Source organism: Vigna umbellata, chromosome 10 (assembly GCF_029865625.1).
Source record: "Vigna umbellata cultivar VRB3 chromosome 10, Vumbellata_1.0, whole genome shotgun sequence".
Lineage (NCBI taxonomy): Eukaryota > Viridiplantae > Streptophyta > Magnoliopsida > Fabales > Fabaceae > Vigna > Vigna umbellata.
This window is the reverse complement of record NC_142174.1, coordinates 9,469,424-9,489,298: the sequence shown is the minus strand read 5'-3', so window position 1 is coordinate 9,489,298 and position 19,875 is coordinate 9,469,424. Positions and strand designations below refer to the sequence as shown.

The window sequence follows — 19,875 nt, the reverse complement described above, 5'->3', positions numbered from 1 at the left end:
AGAAGGAGAAGGGAGGACTTGACGCCATGGTCTGCGATGCCTCCGATGGTGAACAACGGTACTAGTGACGCCTTGGACCACGACTCGTGACGCCCGATTGGGTGGAGGCTGAGGCGGACGCGCATGAGCGGAGGAGATGAGCGCTTCTGGATTCCTCTGGTTCCCTTTTGGTTTCAAGTGGAGGATGCAGATTCCAATTGGTCTGGTAGAAGAGGCGAAAAACCCTAATGGGTTTCGGACTAGTAGAATGCAGTTAATTGTCTTCGTCTTCTCTAGGATTCCAATTCCTCTTCTCTCACTGACCAAATCCTTAATTCTCTTTCTCTAATCTTATTTTAGTAAAAATGTTTTAATCTGAAGAATTTTACTCTCGGTTGGAGAGTGAGGGTTTGAGGGTGGAAGTTGGAAGAAAGCAGTTTGGGCGGAGAGCTGAAGAGGTGAAAGGTGATCAGTGGTTGGAGGGAAGAAGAAGCACCATCGCCACGCGGATTTGATGATTATAAAACACATCACCCACTCAATTTAATGTACAATGCCATGCCATCAAAACATAAAATACAACTCAGCTAAATTTAATGCCGTCTGAAAGCACCTAACACGGTTAGGGTAAAATTTGTTCATTTTTACAAAAAAATATTACCCAATTGAGACAGTTACAAAAATGAGGACCCAACTGAAATTATCATATAAAATTGAGGACCAAGGTTTAAATTTTTTTTAACAAACTTAAGGTTCAATTTTTCTACAAACTTTAAACCATTATTATATGGACATGCTATAGTAGATTAAAACAGGTCAATATGAAATGTGTCATGCTTTGATCAATGGGGGTTTATACTATCTGCATTCCTTTTGCTTACTGCTATCCGCGCCCCGTCTTTCTTTAATGATGAATTTGCCCTTTTTATTTCATAACTATAGTAGTAACCAAGAAATCTTGAAGGTAATTTAACTTTAATTATTTTTCAAAACGCAGGAGTGTCTAATATGATAATAAAAAAATAAAAATTATTTATTACTATTGTTAAAATAAAAAACATTATTACATTTATAAAGAAAAAGTCCTATTTATGTAATTTAATTATAAAATAGTTTGTTTTACAATTTTAGTATAAATTATTTATTTATAAGAGATAATTAGTTTAATTAAAAAATATATTATAAAACATAAAAAATATAGCAATAAAATTATTTATATTAATAAAAGTAAAACTTAATATATATTATAATGTGTATGATTGAATATTTTTCAACCATTTCAGCGTCATAACTATTAAGTCCATATATACTCGATTTATCTTTACCTTACAAGTCACTTAATCACAATAATTCTTATAATTTAGAAACTAATTGGTATTTTCATCATTAAACTAAGATCCAAATAAAAGTTCATAGACAATCATATAAATAACGATATATTAATTATATTTATTATTTACTTAATAACCTCAATCAATCTATTCTTATATAATTTAAGTGAGATGATATAAATATAATTTCAGTCTCTTTGTTTATGCATGTCCCATCAACTTTGATATGAGTATGAATATACAAATTATATCTCTTCAGTGATTGGCCAATTTCTTTGATCTATGGATAACAATTATATATCCAATTGTTAAACATACACAAGTAACAATTATATACAATAAAATAAGAAACTCTGTAATTATGGACCAATAAATTGTAAAATAATCAACAAAAATTATTCCAGTTTGAATGTGTCCACGTGGACAATTGGTTTAGATATATAAGGATCACTATCATAAAATAAAATAGGTTAGAAATTTTAACGTTTTAAAACTGAATTTGAAATAAGAAGAGAATAAAAATAATTGAAATCATCTTTAAATATATTATTATCTTAACCATGTTGAAATATATGATCTTATGTAGTGGTGTTTTCATTATGTATACTTTAATTTTGAAATATATTATATTAACAATGAATGTAATGGTATTTTCATTATTTATACTTTGAGGCAGACAAGCCTTTCTTCTCCTCTTTCAGTACCCATAGAATATTAAGTTTGTTTTAGTTTACCTCATTTGTTTTTATGGTTTAAATATAGATTTTATGTTTGAAAAGGTTATATATTTTGATTAAACTTTTATTTTTATTCACTTTTATGTTTTCTAAATTATTTTATTTTAAAAAATAATAATTTTATGGGTGGTTACAATTGTCACGAAATATATATATTTTTTAAATTATTTCAGCGCTAAAACTGATTTTAATATTTTTTAAAATTTATGATATTATTAACTGTTACAACTACCAATAAATATTAAATATTATTTTGAAAATTAAGTTAGATAAGTTAAAACAGATTTTTTTAGTAGTTATTATTTCAACATTTTAAAACTTGATTTTTATTTAAATACACAATTTTATATTTATTTAAACTTATCTAATATCTTATACATAGAATAAAATCAAAATAATATATATTTTTGGTATACATTACACTTTAAGTTTCACATAATATTTGATAAAATTATAAAAAAAATATTTTGTAAATTTTTATTATATAAATAATTATTAAAAAATATTTTTTCTTATAAGTAATAATTGAAATTTAAAAAGATAGTTACTAAATAATAAAATTGAAAAAAAAACTTCAAAAAGATAAATCTATAAGTATACCTGTTAAAATTCTGCTGGTGTTGGTGGCAGCTTTGTATTATACCTACTAGAGGTTGCGTTGTTTGGAAGAAAACCTCTCTAAGAGGTTAGAAAGTGCAGGTAACATCCTGTCACGGCGATTACTGTATTTATTTATCTAGCATGATTCTATAGTTCAATTGTTTTAAGTTTTTAAATTGGTTATCTCCCCTCGCTCGTTTTCATTAAGTTTTTTTAATTTCTATTTTAGTGACTATGGGTGGAAGTTCTATTGATGATGATTGGGAGCTCACTTCTTCCTCATCTAATGAGGTTCGGACAGTAGTCTTAGTTGGGCGAACTGGTGATGGCAAGAGTGCGACGGGTAATACAATTCTCGGAAGGAAGGTCTTCAATTCAAGGGCAAGCTCTTCTGGTGTATCCACCACATGTGAATTGGGGACAGCAGAACTAGATGACGGACAGCGTGTTAATGTTATTGACACTCCAGGTAAAGGCATAATAACATATTAATGTTATCATTTGTGTTTTCTTTGGGAGATTTGGGTGAATTGGCATAGGTTGGGACCAACCACACCAAAGATTTCTGACTAATATTGTGTCCATGAGATTGGGTCAATTGGCACCGGTTTAGTCGAAGGGTTCCAGTCACGAAAGATTTGTGACTAATAGCTAGAAGGGCTGAGTGATAATCCTATGGGTTGGGTTGCAAAGATATAGACTAAGTACCCTATTAGACTTGCAATGATAGTTGACAAGTTTGTGTGGAAGGAATGATATGTGGCACCCAAGTTATTCTTTGTTAGGATATTTATCCTATTTTATCATCATTATACTGTGTCACATATGGCCAGCAACTAGAAAAATAAACGCAATAGCCAAATGATGGTGTGCAATATCAGTCAACCATAAACTTTGAGTTTGTGGATGAAATCCCCCGAGAAGTGTTAGAATAGCAGTTCCTGCTCCTTGAGGGGTACCAAATATATGATTATTGGAATCTGGGTTTTGAGCATAAAGATTCCACTGACCTGTAAAAAATGGACCTAATCCCTCGGGGTGCGGCAATATACTTAATAAATTATTCCATCGAACGTATTCCCCCCTGGACCCCGGAATAGCGACATGAACTAAATGCCCTGTCCAAGCCAAGGAACTTACTCCGAATAGTCCTGACAAATGATGATTGAGGCTGTGTCAAGGTTGTTCTATTTATCATGATTATATTGTGTCAAAAGTTACCTTATTATCATGATTATAAAGGGTTACCCTATTATCATGATTATATTGTGTACCTGAAGTCTTCTAAATTTGTATAGTTTAATTCTCAATATTCTAATGGTTGAAGAGCAATACATGAGTTTTTCAAGTCTGGCTTAAGGAAAAACATGTTTGGTGGTCTTACGCCGTGCAAAACCAGCATAGATTAATATTCATGGCACTTTTGATTGAGCAAAAGTTTGCTTATGCATTTTGAATGCTAGAGCATAGGTTGAAATTAAGTCTACTTTACCCGAACTAAATATTGAATCTCTAATAGCCATGGAGGGGAATCCCTTGTGATTCCTTATTTGAAAGGGGAAACATGCATCCATTCCCTGTTCTACATATCTCAGCTCAAGTGTTCCAACAAATGACTTCATTAGCGTCCAACAAATGACTTCATTATAACTGTTTGTTTTTTTTCTGTTCTATTAATTATTCAATATTAAGTAGAAATCCTATTAGAGAGTTTATCTATGTCCTTTGTTTCTTGGAAGCTTTTGTTACATTCATCTGACCTAAAAAGTTTCACAGGATTATTTGATTTGTCTTCTGGATCTAAGTTTGTTCGAGAGGAAATTGTCAAATGCATTGATTTGGCTAAAGATGGGATCCATGCGGTTATTGTGGTGTTCTCAGTTAGAACACGCTTTACTGAGGAACAAGAAACTGCTCTAAGGACCTTGCAGTCATTATTTGGAAGCAAAATTGTGGATTACATGATTGTTCTCTTCACTGGAGGAGATGATTTGGAAGAAAACGAAGAGAGCATGGAGGATTATTTAGGTCGCGAGTGTCCAAAGGCTTTAAAGGTTTTTCTTTGAGCATTGCAATCGTCTAGTTTTTTTTCTTATATTCATTGGATTTTTAACCTGTTGTATCAATTACTGTGGTCTAGTTTTCTGTTTAAATTGAACAACGGGCTTAACAATCTTTGAACGTATTATACGTCAAAACTTTGATAAAATACATTTGGTCTTTGCCGGAATTTTAAATATATACGGTCAATTTTGCAAATGTGTACATAATTTTTTTTGGCTGGTACATCCAATTTGTTCATGCCCCTCAGTAAGTTATTACCTAAACCTTTAGAATGTATTTTTTAACTCATTTTCCTGGTGCACATATCTTTATGCGTGTTTGGATATGCTTTAAAAAGCACACATTTATTCCATACCCTTTTTTGAGTTTTCCCTTCTAGAAGCTGCTTTCTTAACTTATTAGAAAAGTAATAAAACTGGCTTTATTTTAAGATTTTAATTTTTCATCTACTAAAACTTATCTAATAATGAGTAAATTAAAACACTTTTTTCTTATGAAATTCATAAATAAACAGGTCTAAACACCCATCTGATGCCATTTGGAGATTAAAACTTGTACATGCAGAAAGATTGGTGCAATGGCTTGTTTTTCTCATCTGCTCTTGTATCATGTTTGGCAAATATCTTATATAGAATTGATTGTATATGTTCTGAACTTTCTTATTGGTATATCTTGTAAGAAAAGATATAAATAACCGAGTAGCAGAATTCTTAAAAGTGCTTCACTTGCCTGGTTTTCATGTTGGATTAACTCTTGTAAGAAATGTGAGCAAGACTTTGGTGGTTTTATTTCTTATTTATTGTCTTGATTGATGTGAAACTCATCAAAATTTGTAATTGTCAACAAATTCCGGCTAATAAAGGGTTATTTTCTACTTCTTTTAGTGGCATGATACTCTTTTTTCCTGGCTGAATATATCTTGGATTATAGGAAAGTCCATCTGCCGAATCTCAAATGGGAAATTCTTAGTTTTGTTGATCTTCAACTGAAATATTGAATTTAACTGCACTGTAGGAAATTCTTGGTCTGTGTGAGAATCGTGTTGTACTTTTTGATAACAAGACTAAGGATGAAGGGAAACGTTCTGGACAAGTTCAAAAACTTCTCTATTTTGTAAACATTGTTCTGTCAAGAAATGGTGGACGGCCTTATACAGATGAGTTGTTTAGAGAACTGAAGGTGAAGCTTTTGTGAACATCAAATCTTGGAAAGCATACATGATATCAGTTAATTCATCATTTCATTCATTTGATTGCAGATTCGAGCAATGGAGATGCATAAGCAACAAAGAAAGTTTGATTCTTTAAAAGAAGAATATTCTAAAGATGCACTATTGGAGTTTGAAAAGCAAATGCAGCAAACATATGATGATCAATTAAAGCGAATTACTGAGATGGTACTCTTTACGTCCATGTCTTTTTATATTAACCATTTTGATTAACTTGATGTCATTTAATCTTTTTTTTTAAGTTAAATAATGTGACTCTTTTATTTTAATGATTTTTTTATAGCAGCTTTGCATATGTATTGCAGTGTAGTGCTTAATAAGCAACTTGGTTGAATAAAATCAGCATTTACTCGGTATTTAAACTCATTGAATAGTTGCACTCATTCGGATAAAATATTATTGGTGTTTTGGCATAGGATCTAATATTGGTTAAATCTTGTTTAATTTCATAAATTAAGTAATATGGGATAATCTTATCTTTCTGTGTGTATCATATACATGTATAGTAATTATTAACGAGCCTTATGAAATTGATAAGTGAGTCTTAATAAGTAGTTTAGTGGGTACATTCCAGAAGGAATAGATACTCCATACTGACTCAACTGTAAGCAAAAAAAGTGTTATGTTGAGTGAACTTTTTTTAAATCATTTTAATTTCTACACTTTAATTCCTAAAGATACCACCATAAGCTATTTTATATCCATGATCAGAGTATGATGCTTATGCTCCATCCATATTGCATTTGATCCATCCTATTTCATGGACTAATAAATAGAATAATTCTAAACATAATATAATGATGATAAATAGATTAAATATTCTAACAACAATATTAACATAATAAGTGGAGTGTTACCTTTAATATTTTTGTTTTGGATTAATTATATGAATTTTCAGGTTGAATCAAAATTGAATGAGACAACTATGAAGCTTAAGCAACAGTTAGATGAGGAGCAAGCTGCAAGACTTAAGGCTGAGGAGAAGGCAATGTTAGCTCAAAGGAGATCAGATGAAGAAATACGTAAACTGAGAGAAAATCTTGAGAAGGCCCACGAAGAACTTCGCAAGCAAGCTGAAGGTCGTTGTGCCATTCTTTGATATTTTTCTCTAGGATGGTGACATCAAATAGCTTTCTCTTTCGCGGAGTTAATACATTTTACAAGTACCATTGCAATTATGCAATTACTTTTATTTCATGTTTGACAATCATGGATTATGGGATTGATGTTTTCTAATCTGGTTTTCATACTTTAATTTCAATGCAAATTCAGTGTTTTCTGTCAAATTATAAGTGGAAGTACTTCTACTGTTTGTTTAAATCTACCGTATTTGTTTTATGTTTTGATTGATTAATTTCTTAATTAATATAAACTAGGAAACTTATTATGATTGCTAGTTGGTGCTTCTTTTAGTGAGATTTCGGTTATAGTCTTACTATTACTAGCCCATGTTAAGAGTCAAGAGAATTTACTCAGTTGGGATCAATTGTAGGAAACAGGCAGTATAGTATCTCTCATCTTGTTCCTTTCTGCTATTATGGTTTTGTTCCTATCAATTGTAGGATGAGAAAATAATTCATTTATTTATCATTCATTTAGTTCTAAGAAATATTTATCGAATCCATCCAACAAAAATATAGAAAAATGAACATCTCTTTAATTCTAAGAAATGTTAATGAATAATCCGTTAGTAAGAATATTGTGGAAAGTAAATTATTAAGATTCTACGAAACTTAATATTGAGAGTGTTTTAATAAAACATTATTAGTAAATTATTGGTTTGGCATCCTACTATACACATATATGCCTCCATGGAAAAGTATATTTAATATTAAATTAATTTTATTTTCGGTGTTATCTTGGATGAATAATTTAAAATTATTTATTTTGAAAGTAGGGTTATATAGGCGGGAGGAGATTTGGGGGGAAAAGGTGAGAAGAGAGAGATGGGAAAGAGAGAGAAAGAGGTGGAGAAAGAGAAAGAGAAGAAGCAGAGGTATCTTTTGAAAACGGAACCGTCGGAGTGGTCGTGGGAGGACCAGGCGGCGAACGGAGGCATAAGCAATTGGGATGGGGTAAAGAACAAGCAGGCCCAGAAATACCTCAAGTCCATGTCCCTCGGCGACCTCTGCTTCTTCTACCACTCTGGTTCCAAGGCCCGCCGAATCGTTGGCGTTGTCTCCGTGGTCCGCGAGTGGGACGGTGATGCAGTGGACGTGAAGGCCGTGGGAGAGATGAGGAGGCCCGTGGACTTGAAGGAGATGAAGCATTTCAAGGATTTTGCTCTCCTCAGGCAACCCAGGCTCTCCGTTGTCCCTGTTCCAGACCTCATTTGGGACCAAATCTGTCTTTTGGGAGGCGGCTACCACGGCGACACCCACGGTGACTCTTCTCCCTGATTTCACAACTCTCACATTGTATGTAATCTAACTCCCTGTTTGCTTCTGCTTTCCGTTAAGTAACTACTTTTCTTTACCATTCTCCTTTTCCCTGCTAGTTTCTTCTTACCACCATCATTTAACAAGATTACGTAATTGCAACCTAACCCTAACCTTCACCGCCACCGTCGTAACCGTCGTCACCGTCACTGGTAAAGTGTCTTTTCGGCTCCTCAACTCAGAAATGATACGTGTGGGCTTCTGCCTACTCATGTTGGGCCTCTATTGTCCTTCAATAAACGACCGTCCTTTTTCTTTTTTTCGAATTAATTTATTGAGCTATCATATACTAACATAATTTAAATAATAGTTTTAATATATAAATATTCTTCTTAATTAGCACAGAAATTAATCATTTTTAATATTGGAGTTCAAATTATAGATTTTATAAAGCGAGGGGGTCATCATACTATTGTATTTTTTTAGCATTTAATTGTTTAGAAATCTTGAAAACGTAGCATTAATAATAATAATAATAATAAATGTGTGACGTTATACTATTTAATATTTTTTTAATGGTAATAGTCACTCCATCTGTCCCTTTTTAAATGTTGAATTTATGATAAAATTTCGTTTTTATTTATTCATCTTCAACGAAATTCAACATCACACACAACCTAAATTATTTTCCATATTTTTAATATAATGAATGATAAATAATTGAAATCTTCAAAGATTACCGGAGTTGTGTAATTGACGAAAAGTTATTGGCTGAGCTTTTGGTTTACTTTTGAAATCACTTGAAATCGAAAGTTTGGAGGTAAAAAATCTTATTGTAAAAGGTTGTAGAGAAAATTAATTTTGTAAAATCAAAGTGCCAACCGAATAATAGAAAAAAAAAAGATTTTCCAACAAATAACAAAAGCGTTATAGAAAAATTAATTTCATGGTCAACCGATGGGTAAACATATAAAGAGTTTCACACGTAGTTGTGAAAAAGGAGAAAGAGGCTACAACTTAGGAAGGTATTATTTCAAGTAACCTTGTGATATGTTTGACATTTATTTACGTAATTTATCTCAAATTATAGTGGAATTAAAAATCATGTAATGTTTTGTTTTTTCTTAATTTTATTTAAACTTGACCGAATTTAACTTTCTAAGTATTACCTTCGAAACTCAGTCGACTCTTAAAAAAGAAAATAAGTATATGCTATTTTTTGTGATGCCCATAAGGTATGTTATTTTTTTGTATATATGTATATATATACATTTGGTTTATCTAAATAGATTGATACATTTTATTCTTGTTCATGGCATTTTAAGCTGCACAAATCGATGCTTCATTAATATTATAGCATTTTTTACATTCATTCATTTCAAACTTATTACGGTGTGTTCAGATTTGAGTAGGATGATAACAAAAAATCAGTTTTTGTTTTCAACATTTTTGACCTGTTTCTTAGTTTTAGATAAATAAAATCCACCTTAAATTAAAATTAATTCCAAAATTATAAATAGTTTTTAAACTTGTGTTGAATTTAATATAACTTAACTGAATCCGAATACACATTTATCGTTGAAAAATAACAATTTAAAAGTTTGAGTGAAACGTCTATTTGTTGTGATCACATACTCATACTTATGTGACTATTTGGCAAATTTTTTTACACAAACTAAGAACAATGTTAAATGCATCATCCTTGAAATAATTTTATTAAATGGCTTTTTTTCTTGTAAGTATATTATTTTAACGGTTAAAATTTTTTTTGTTTCTTAATTTCAAGAGGAAATTAAAATTAGTCTTTTTTAAAAAAAAAACTCTGGTCCACATTAATTTTAAATGTATAAATCAATTTTCCTTAAACACTATGTGCATTGAAGTTTTAAAACATTAAAAATTATGTTGAAGCATTGTTTGTACAGTTGAACAAATGATTAATATCAATAAAAGTGGAAAATTTAAGGACTAAATTAAAGTTTTAAAGAAAAATTAATTTTAATTTTTTTTTAAATTAAAAGGTTAAAAACATATTTAATTTTTATTCTAATTAAATAAAAATTGATTTATTAAGAATCATTAAAAGATATAACTAGTATTTCATAAAAAAATAATATAGTTTTCTTTAAATGCGAGGAAGTAAAACAGACAAAGAGGTCGTTGGGACAGACATGAAGGAGGGAGCGAGGCGTTGATCATTTATTTGGAAATAATGTACGCTGAAAAGTGTGCCACATAATGCATGTGTTTAAGTTTAAGTGCGACACTAACACGTGCACCCCCTCCCACGCGCCGGTCCATTTCTTCCTGATTTAAACCTCAATTCTCTCTTCTGTGCCTCAGGACGATTTTCATTGAAATTGAAATAATTGCGGTCAATATCGAGAGCGTTTTAATAAAATATTATTAGTAGTTCTGACTTTTACAATACAGTATTATGTGGCAGAGGATGAAAGAGTGTGTGTATATATATATATAGGATTGGTTGTGTGTGGGAGAAAGTGTGGAATTGTGAAAGAGAGAAGATAGAGAGAGAGAGGGATGAAGAATGAGCTGGGAAATCTGGTGGAGTCGATAAAGTCGAAGGTGAGATCTCTGAACCTGAAGAAAGGGCGAAAACCTTACGTAAAGATGGACAAGAGTGCGAGTGTCAAAGTTGAGATTCGCAGCAGAAAAGCTCGTAAGCTTATAGAGAAGACCTTGAAGGCTGCTGACACTCATCCTCGTTAATCCTTTCTTCCTTTTTCAATTTCTTCCATTCCATTGTAACAGATAATACTTTAGGTTACAGATTCTTCTTTCTTTCTTTCTCTCCATGGTTGGTCCAAACACCACCAACCACCCGACTCTTTTATTTTTTTTCCTTTTAGTAATACTTTTCATGATTCCTGCAAATAAATAATTTTATAGTTTGTAGTCTATATTGATGGCTCTGTAGACTTTGAAGAATCCTCATTCACATCTTTTTTCTTCTTTCTCTCTCTCGGGAGACTTTCGGTTTCAGTTTGCGAAACGTAATATCGTTCTGATTTGCACGTTACCTGTTTGTTCTATTTCATCCACTCATTAAATGTCATGCTTGAAAATAATCTATACGCTTCAAATTGTTATTTATTTTCTAATTTGATATATTTCTAATTTTCGGAGGGAAAAATCAATTTGAATCATGATGAAAACTATTTCTAACTCAACATATTATAAATATGAAACTGACAGAAAAATTCATTGATTGATATGATTGAGAACAAGTTCTGTGATGGATTTAGTTTGTAAAGCAGACTTCGTGCATGTATGGAGGTCCTGCCCAGGCTACAGCTTCTTCCTTTTTGAGACTAAATTTATAATCAAGAGTCAGAATGTGTTGTGACAAAATCCAAAACACATTTCTCATAGTCAAAATACAAAATTTATAATCAAGAGTTCAATTTTGTTTTTTCAAGCAATACCACTTATATAAGATAAATGTTTTTAGTTTTTTTATATAATATAGTTTACAATTTTATATGTATATACTTCATCAAATGTGATATGAAACATGGTTCAACGAAGATCCATTATTAAATTTTGGTAGCTTTATTATATATTTTAATAATGTTTTTTAATATTATATATTTAACAATTGAAAATTAATTATTTAAATCACATAAATACATGCAGTCTAGAGACCTTATAAATAAATATAATATTTTATTAAAGAAGACATTATAAAAACCCGTGCTCACTATTCTATACATGAAATATTCAAACTCAAATTGTCTTATACTGGGATTCTTCAATCCATTCATATATTGTCATGGTAGAAAAATGCACGCTCCAAATTCCCATAACAACAATATATAATATAAATAATATGAAATAATGTATTATTGTTTGATATATGTTTTTATGGACAACATCGAATATGAAATTAAATAAAAATATCAAGACACTATAAATCAAACTTAATATTAATTATAATAAATTTATTATCATATATTAATATGAAATTTAAATTGAATTTAATATTATAAAAGCATTTACTAAGATGAAGTTTGCTCTAATTTTGTATATCATAATATGGTCAGAGGATTTGGAAAACAAACTTGATCTAGGTTACTGTTTTGATTTTGGACCATGCCAATGTAGAATGTAGCTAATTTAAGAATATAAACAAACACATTGCTAGTTTGTATAAATCTTTTAATTTAATTTAATCAGAGTTTTTTTTAAAGTAATCTAAATATGCACTGGAGTTAATAATTTTAATTATCATAAAAAAAAATATAGTGTTTTTATTAACAGATATTGTAAAAGATGTGCAGCAATCTTCTGGTTATTTATAATCGGGCCAGACAGTAAATGAATGATCCGGCCCATTTGGTGATGGCATGAAAAACCCTAAGAGAACATGAAATTGAATTCTGAAGAAACACATATTGTTTTGACACTCTGGAAGGTATGCGTGATTTCTTGCCAATGCATTCTCTTTTCTACTTCTGCGTTCACTTTGCATTATTTGTTCTGTGCGCAGAGGGAATCATACCGATACAATGGCGTACGCTGCAATGAAGCCCACTAAACCCGGTTTGGAGGACACTGAGGAACAGATCCATAAGATCAGGATCACCCTTTCCTCTAAGAACGTCAAGAATCTCGAAAAGGGTACACCATTTTCCACTCTTCAACTCTTTTTCTTCATTTTCTTTCACACATTCTAATTCTTTTCTTATCGTAATCGCTATAGTTTGCGCCGACCTTGTTCGTGGCGCCAGGGACAAGCGCCTCAGGGTCAAGGGACCTGTTAGGATGCCAACCAAAGTTCTTCACATCACCACCAGGAAATCCCCGTGCGGTGAAGGTATTTTTTCTTCACATTCTGGCTTTAAACTTAATCTTTGTGTGTTTTTTTGCTATACACCAATCACAAATGTTGCTGTATCATTTTTATTTTCTCGCCACTTGTGTGTATTCTCTGCTTTTATGCTGTAATTTTACTTTGATAACTTCACACTTATAGATTAAACCTACTGACAGTTGTCAAATATCTCAAATTGTTGTCTGATTAACCCTAACTTGTTCTGAATTGACGCAGAGAAAAAAAATCTATATATCTCTCAGAGAAATAGTATTAGTAAACTTTAAAATAGGAAATATCTCTTTATTGACATCGGATGACACTTTTGAGATCAAATTTCCGGGACACCTTGATTTCTTTGGCAGTTGGGGATGGATGCCCGCTACCAAATTCTTGTGAAGACTCGGCTGTTTTAAAATCAATATCATTCCTTTTAATTCTTGTTTTAATCAAGGCTTTAATTTTAATGGAAAAATGAATCCAAAGGTTTTGACTTTTGGTGAAAAGAGAGTGGCGTTCATGTTCGGAAGCTTAAGTAGCAAGCATGATTAGCAAGCTTTGAAAATGTTAGCTTAATAGACACACCAGACCTCACGAGGTTTGACAGTCGTTGATGATTTTAGAAATGTCTTCAAGCTAGATGAGAATGCAGGACTAAGCAATATTTTGGTCTTGGTGTATTGAGAATATTTTTCCATTTGGAATTAATGGTAATCAGCTCTGTTTATGTCGTCGTGCTTCTGGTTTCAGGCACCAACACATGGGACAGATTTGAGCTGCGTGTTCACAAGAGGGTCATTGACCTCTACAGTTCCCCAGATGTGGTCAAGCAGATTACCTCAATCACAATTGAACCCGGTGTAGAGGTTGAGGTGACCATTGCCGATGCTTGATTTTGGCCCAATTTTTGATAGTTTATTTTGTAATTTATTCTCTTCTCTTGCCTAGGAGTATGTTCGGTCCTATTCATTTTGGTTAATGCATTTTTGCCGATGAAATTTTTGAAGTTGGATTGGTGTGTAGGGGAATGGATTTGATCGATTATCTTTATGTTCCGAAATATTTTCTTTTAAATGATTTTTCTTTCAGATAGAAACTACGTCACATCTTATAATCCTCAGTGCTTACAAATGTTATGCTCTGGAAGGGCTGATGTGATAAATTACGTTTGAAGTGGAGATAAAAATAAGATTTGTTTAATGCTCTCAGAAAAAGTAAGATTGATTTCAATTTGCAGAATAATATTAATTTCAATATGCAGAATAAGATTAATTTTAACAAATAGGAGAGATCTAAGACAAGATAAACAAAATAAATCCAAGAAAATTAAATATTTAATATGTCAAGTAATAAGCAATTACTATTAAATATTTAATGTTTTATTGTGATGTAAACACACTTTTAAAACTATTGAATGATTTAAAAACTATAAACCACAATATCGTTATTAAGCACCCTATCGGGTAATTCTATCTAAATTTTGGAAGAAACTTAAATCTGAAAATTTCATTATACTGACTGCACTATTATGAATCTGTGACCTATTTGTCAAAACTGATTTGGGCTATTACATGATTCTGGGTTGCGTTTTACATTAAACATTATTATTTCATTGAGTAAATATTTTAAAATTGATTCAAATGTTGATTTTTTAATAAATTAAATATTTGTATTTATATAACTATATTATTAATATTCACTTTTTAAAATTTATACTTATTAAGTTTATTTTACAAATGATCAAATAGATTTAAGCTGCATCAAACCTAAGTATGACGCATTTCTTTTTAATATCAATGTCACGTTCAAAATGTCAAAAGTATATAAATAATTGAAGTAAAAGTAAATAAACTTTGAGCAATTAAAATTTGCGTGTTGTATTGGATAACATGTATGAAATTCAAACATTCATAAAGTACTATAGTTATTTTGCTCCTAACTAGTTTTTTATTTATTTTAAATGTTTGTAAGGGCTTATTTTCCTTCTTAATACTTAAAAAGGTAAAATTTACAAAATAATCTTAACAAACAAACTTGAAGTATTACAAAAATTAAAAAGGGTAAAATTTGCATAATAATCTTAACAAACAAACTTGAAGTATTAAAAAAATTAAAAAAATTCAAAGGGAAAAAGCAGAAATTTATCTCAGAGGAAAATGATAAATGAAAATTGGAAAAACTAATTAAAGAAAGGATTGAAACAATAATATAAGGAATACTGCGATAAAAAGGCTAACAACTTTATAAATTAAACAACTAGGTTTGGACAAAAAGAATTGGTAGTCTAAGTGTATAAGGGTTTGGTTAAAGGAAAAGGTAAACTGTAAGAAAATTTGGAAGTAAAGACGTTGAATATGGAGAAGAGAGAGAGAAGGAGGATGAGATGAGAGGCGGAGAGGAGAGACAAACGGCGACCGGGATTCGGAAGAAGGGAAGCGGAGTGAGGCAATGGCTGATGCTCGACGGGAAAGGGGAGACGGAGGTGGTGGAGGCCGGGAAGCACGCCATCATGAGGCGCACCGGCCTCCCCGCCCGTGACCTCCGCATATTGGACCCTCTCCTCTCCTACCCTTCCACCCTTCTTGGCCGTGAGAGGGCCATCGTCATCAACTTGGAGCACATCAAGGCCATCATCACCGCCCACGAGGTCCTCCTCCTCAACTCACGTGACCCCTCCGTCACCCCCTTCGTCCAAGAGCTCCAGGCCAGGATCCTCCGCCACCACCAGGCCTTCTCTTCCAAACATCACGACCACCACACCGACTCCGACCCCGACCACGACCACGACCCCGATGCCATCAAGATTCTCCCTTTCGAATTCGTGGCCCTGGAGGCCTGCCTTGAAGCCGCCTGTAGCGTATTGGAGAACGAGGTCCGTGCTTCCCTCTTCTCTTCTTTTCATTTCTTGCCGACAATTTCCCTCTGTCTTTACCCTAAATCTCTCTCTGATGACTCACAGGCAAAGACGTTGGAGCAGGAGGCTCATCCCGCCTTGGACAAGCTCACATCCAAGATCAGTACTCTCAATTTGGAACGCGTTCGTCAAATTAAGAGCCGATTGGTCGCCATCACTGGCCGTGTTCAGAAGGTTGGTGGGTGTGATTGATGCATGGCATGGGCTTCCGGGGGTTTGATTATTTCATTGTTTGATCATTTGTTCAGGTGAGGGATGAATTGGAGCACTTGCTGGACGACGACGATGATATGGCTGAGATGTATCTGACGGATAAGTTAGCCGAGCAGCAGATGGAAGAGAGCTCTTCCGCATCCTCCATAAATGACCACGACGAGCAGGATATAGATGACAGGCATCCACCTTTTTTTTTTCTTTTACCTCTTTTTAACTCTCTTTCATCCCTCTGAATGTAAATTTTCTACCCATTTTTAGGACCACTACAGAAATATCCTTTGAGGCTGGAGAACCCCCTGTGGGCTTTGAGGATCAACACAATGCCTACAATGTTCTTGGTAGGGACAGCCATGGAACCCGTGGTAGCACTTACAGTGCCGTCACCAAGCAGCTTGATGTCGAGGAGCTTGAAATGCTTTTGGAGGCTTACTTTGTGCAGATCGATGGCACCCTGAACAAGCTCTCAACGGTATGCGCGCCCGTTCACCTCATATTCCTTCCGCTCTATCGGTTTATCGCCCATGTTTTATAACTTTTCCTTCCCCTCTAAGTGCTGCAAATACCAACGAGTTCTACCACAAATGCACCAGTTACTGTTTCACAAAAGAAAACAGTGTTCTTTCTGATTAAGTAGCCTAGTGAAACCTTATTTGAAGGATGCTGGAAGAGGTTCTGTATATAATGTTGGAGGAGAAGCCATGAAATGAGTAGCTTTTTATTTTCTTGTTTGTATTTGAGGCCATGGATTGGCAGGAGTTCGTCTAACTTTGTTTCGTAGGTAAACATGTAATGGAGTGCCATTCATCATGTTTGCCTTGCCAGAACGGGAAGTCGGTTAAGTTGGTCTCCCCAAAAGATGAAAAATGTTAAATTCATAGTGGAAAGTTTAGTACATGGATCAGTTGAGAGGCTTGAGTTGACAATTACAGAAATCTCACATACATGTTAATTGTCATGGTCGGGTCTTTCATGACAACTTTTTTTGTGCATGTCAAATTAGTAACCCCTAATACGGACTAGAGACTAAAATGAAACCAGATCAGAGAGGAAAGACACAATGGTTGAGATAAAAGGTTGGTTGATTTGAAGCTTGGCCCTATTAGTGAAGGGAGAAGGGAACTTTTGTTAGTTGTGGAACAGGTAACAGATTTGCATCTTTTAACGACCGACTTTCTTACCCCCTTAGCCATCAATGACATCAAACAACCTGAAACGTACTATTTGTAATAGCTTCTAACATCACGCACTAAAATAAGGATCCAGAAGTAAACTTAGCAAAAATCAAACACACAGGAAACTCATCACACTAACAACCTATTGAGAAACTCTCAACCTTTGACCTCCCTATCCATGTGCTTTATATAAGTAACTTCAACTTACTGTTAAATCAAACCATTAGATCCAAAACAGACACTATTGTGCCTGGAACCTTGTCAAACCTCCCCAAAAACCAGTCACAATAGCCCTTTTTTGCAGGCAAACTAAACCCATTAACTGCCATGCCTCTCTGCTATCACTCCCAAAACAGAAAAAAAAAGGGGGTGGGGGGGAAGTTATGAATGCCAATTGGCATTTGCTACCAAAGCACCAATGGACAAACTCCTCAATACACTGCTCCCCTGATAGCCATCAGTGGTGGTGACGCTCGAAACTGGCAACAAACACATTTCGAACTAAAGTTTACATAGGGAGTTAGGGACCAATTTGACTGACAAACTAGTCTTTGAAGGCTGTATTTGACAAGTTTCAGCTTTCGGCAATCACCTTGATGGGCCCCTTATCTTGTAGGGTATAAAATGCTGTTGCATACGTGATCAAAGATGCATGTTATTTCAAACCATTGTAGCAAACTCTCCTATTTTTTTAAATGTTGGGGATTTGGTCAATATGGTTTCTAAGACGGATGAATTATATGTATGGGAGTTTGTCAAATCACGTAGTTGGCAACTTTAGGGTTTAGGTTATGATCTTTGAACATTTCTGATCCAATATGGTTTTATCTTTTATAACAATTTCACATGATATTATAGTTTACCAGTTACCTGAAAAATGAAGTGAAAATTGATTCCTCTGTTACTGACTCTTTCATATTTGTTCATTGTCCTGATGAAGCTGAGGGAATATGTTGATGACACGGAGGATTACATCAACATCATGCTGGATGACAAACAGAACCATCTCCTCCAAATGGGAGTCATGTTGACCACAGCAACTCTGGTAGTGAGTGCCTTTGTTGTTGTGGCCGGAGTTTTTGGCATGAATATTCACATTGAGCTATTTGATCCAGATAAAGCTGGGATGACAGAGTTCCTCTGGACTGTTGGTGGTAGCACTGCAGGGACCATATTCTTGTATGTAGTTGCCATTGCCTGGTGTAAGCAGAAACGCTTGCTGGAGTAATTAACTAGGCATCTAATAGCGTTTCATAAAGAAATGTAATGTAATTTGAAAATCACTCATCATTCATATGCTATAAATTATAATAGCAGACCATTGCAGTATCTTCTGGCTGCTTCTTGTATTCGTATGATACTTCAGCTTCAACGGTGTACTCGTCTTGTACATGATTCCGTTGGTAGCTTTACGTACACCTGTTGTCTTTACAGTATTAGTTTTGCTATTAGCACCAAAATTTCCGAAGTATCCAGATTCTTTTTCTTACATTTATTATATTTTACATTATTTCTCTTCCATTTTAATATATGGCCCTAATCATTTTTATGTTTTCTATTCGTGAAAACAACATTTCTCTTTCAATGATACCTTGGGGTCAGACGTGCAAGTTCAACTAGCTGGCCTTTCTTTGTGATTTGCTTTCTCCTGCAACCTGTCACACTAACAATTAGATACAGCAAATTCATTAAATTGGATTAAGATGTACGACTAATTCAAGGAGCAAGAAATGTTCTGGCAGCTTCCATCTTCAAATCACTCGTCAACTGGAAAACTGCAAAGTTTGGCCGTGCCGCAAAACATTACTTCTAGGTTAAACGCGACCGTAATTTTTCTGGTGTCAGAAAAAGATTGTATATTCTCCATTTTTTTAGGTGTATGGTTGAAAAACAGAGATGAAAAGAAAAAAAAACGGAAGGGAGAAACTAATAAATGTGATAAAAATGAACAGAAGAATGACAAAAAGTTACCAGTTTTTGGTACTTCACGTTTCATTTTTTTCTCTTACAGTATCGAACAGGTTTCTGATGTCCAATTTTTTCTTATAACTTGTTAAAATAAAATATAAGTGTTTAAAAGTTACGATAGTAGAAGCAGCATTTATCATAAGTTTTGTCTTACCTGTATTGACGTGAATGAATTGAAGTGAAATTATGGTTTTGTTTGTAGCAGCAGGCGAACAGTGAAGTAATTATAGCGATATGATGATCCAGTGCAGTGTGTCTCCATGAGCTTTGGAAGGTTTTGAAGCCATAAGGCACACTGAACTAGAAAATGGATAATTGAGCTTGGTGAGGTAATATTAGATCAACTTGTTTGTTTTATTTTCCTAAGTGGGCCTAAGTCAGCTTGACAATGTTCCACAATACTTACTTCCCAAACATGACCTAGGTACTGTTTCGTGACAGTAGCTAGTGATGT

At 33.4% G+C, this 19,875-nt stretch overlaps 5 protein-coding genes across 5 annotated transcripts; all 5 read left to right on the top strand.

The window, feature by feature from the left end:
- Positions 1-2,656: 2,656 nt before the first annotated feature.
- Positions 2,657-7,225, top strand: LOC148191828 (immune-associated nucleotide-binding protein 9-like). Its single transcript, XM_088100640.1, has 6 exons — positions 2,657-2,746; positions 2,877-3,116; positions 4,424-4,701; positions 5,726-5,890; positions 5,970-6,107; positions 6,838-7,225. The coding sequence occupies exons 2-6, from the start codon at positions 2,882-2,884 to the stop codon at positions 7,036-7,038; spliced, it is 1,017 nt and encodes a 338-aa protein (XP_087956766.1). The 5' UTR covers positions 2,657-2,746; positions 2,877-2,881; the 3' UTR covers positions 7,039-7,225.
- LOC148191827 (thymocyte nuclear-like protein) lies at positions 6,880-8,417 on the top strand. Its single transcript, XM_088100641.1, has 2 exons — positions 6,880-7,018; positions 7,837-8,417. Exon 2 carries the CDS (start codon positions 7,886-7,888, stop codon positions 8,336-8,338), a length of 453 nt encoding a protein of 150 aa, XP_087956767.1. The 5' UTR covers positions 6,880-7,018; positions 7,837-7,885; the 3' UTR covers positions 8,339-8,417.
- A 2,183-nt stretch (positions 8,418-10,600) lies between these two features.
- On the top strand, positions 10,601-11,238 carry LOC124820052 (uncharacterized). The gene has a single exon (XM_047291683.2). It carries the CDS (start codon positions 10,859-10,861, stop codon positions 11,045-11,047), a length of 189 nt encoding a protein of 62 aa, XP_047147639.1. The 5' UTR covers positions 10,601-10,858; the 3' UTR covers positions 11,048-11,238.
- Positions 11,239-12,631: 1,393 nt separating this feature from the next.
- On the top strand, positions 12,632-14,201 carry LOC124820226 (small ribosomal subunit protein uS10y-like). Its single transcript, XM_047291882.2, has 4 exons — positions 12,632-12,752; positions 12,828-12,958; positions 13,041-13,154; positions 13,902-14,201. Exons 2-4 carry the CDS (start codon positions 12,847-12,849, stop codon positions 14,042-14,044), a joined length of 369 nt encoding a protein of 122 aa, XP_047147838.1. The 5' UTR covers positions 12,632-12,752; positions 12,828-12,846; the 3' UTR covers positions 14,045-14,201.
- Positions 14,202-15,430: 1,229 nt separating this feature from the next.
- On the top strand, positions 15,431-18,942 carry MGT4 (magnesium transporter 4). Its single transcript, XM_047291871.2, has 5 exons — positions 15,431-16,023; positions 16,111-16,239; positions 16,314-16,459; positions 16,540-16,750; positions 18,394-18,942. The coding sequence occupies exons 1-5, from the start codon at positions 15,535-15,537 to the stop codon at positions 18,679-18,681; spliced, it is 1,263 nt and encodes a 420-aa protein (XP_047147827.2). The 5' UTR covers positions 15,431-15,534; the 3' UTR covers positions 18,682-18,942.
- The last annotated feature ends 933 nt before the right edge of the window (positions 18,943-19,875 follow it).

Excerpts from the sequence above, each read along its gene's own strand:
- LOC148191828 (XM_088100640.1), top strand. The coding sequence starts at position 2,882 with ATGGGTGGAAGTTCTATTGATGATGATTGGGAGCTCACTTCTTCCTCA. Across the intron at positions 5,891-5,969 it reads AGTTGTTTAGAGAACTGAAG|ATTCGAGCAATGGAGATGCA; the intron begins GTGAAGCTTTTG and ends ATTTGATTGCAG. Across the intron at positions 6,108-6,837 it reads TAAAGCGAATTACTGAGATG|GTTGAATCAAAATTGAATGA; the intron begins GTACTCTTTACG and ends ATGAATTTTCAG.
- LOC148191827 (XM_088100641.1), top strand. The coding sequence starts at position 7,886 with ATGGGAAAGAGAGAGAAAGAGGTGGAGAAAGAGAAAGAGAAGAAGCAG.
- LOC124820052 (XM_047291683.2), top strand. The coding sequence starts at position 10,859 with ATGAAGAATGAGCTGGGAAATCTGGTGGAGTCGATAAAGTCGAAGGTG.
- LOC124820226 (XM_047291882.2), top strand. The coding sequence starts at position 12,847 with ATGGCGTACGCTGCAATGAAGCCCACTAAACCCGGTTTGGAGGACACT. Across the intron at positions 12,959-13,040 it reads CGTCAAGAATCTCGAAAAGG|TTTGCGCCGACCTTGTTCGT; the intron begins GTACACCATTTT and ends TAATCGCTATAG. Across the intron at positions 13,155-13,901 it reads GAAATCCCCGTGCGGTGAAG|GCACCAACACATGGGACAGA; the intron begins GTATTTTTTCTT and ends TTCTGGTTTCAG.
- MGT4 (XM_047291871.2), top strand. The coding sequence starts at position 15,535 with ATGAGAGGCGGAGAGGAGAGACAAACGGCGACCGGGATTCGGAAGAAG. Across the intron at positions 16,240-16,313 it reads TCACTGGCCGTGTTCAGAAG|GTGAGGGATGAATTGGAGCA; the intron begins GTTGGTGGGTGT and ends TCATTTGTTCAG. Across the intron at positions 16,751-18,393 it reads CCCTGAACAAGCTCTCAACG|CTGAGGGAATATGTTGATGA; the intron begins GTATGCGCGCCC and ends GTCCTGATGAAG.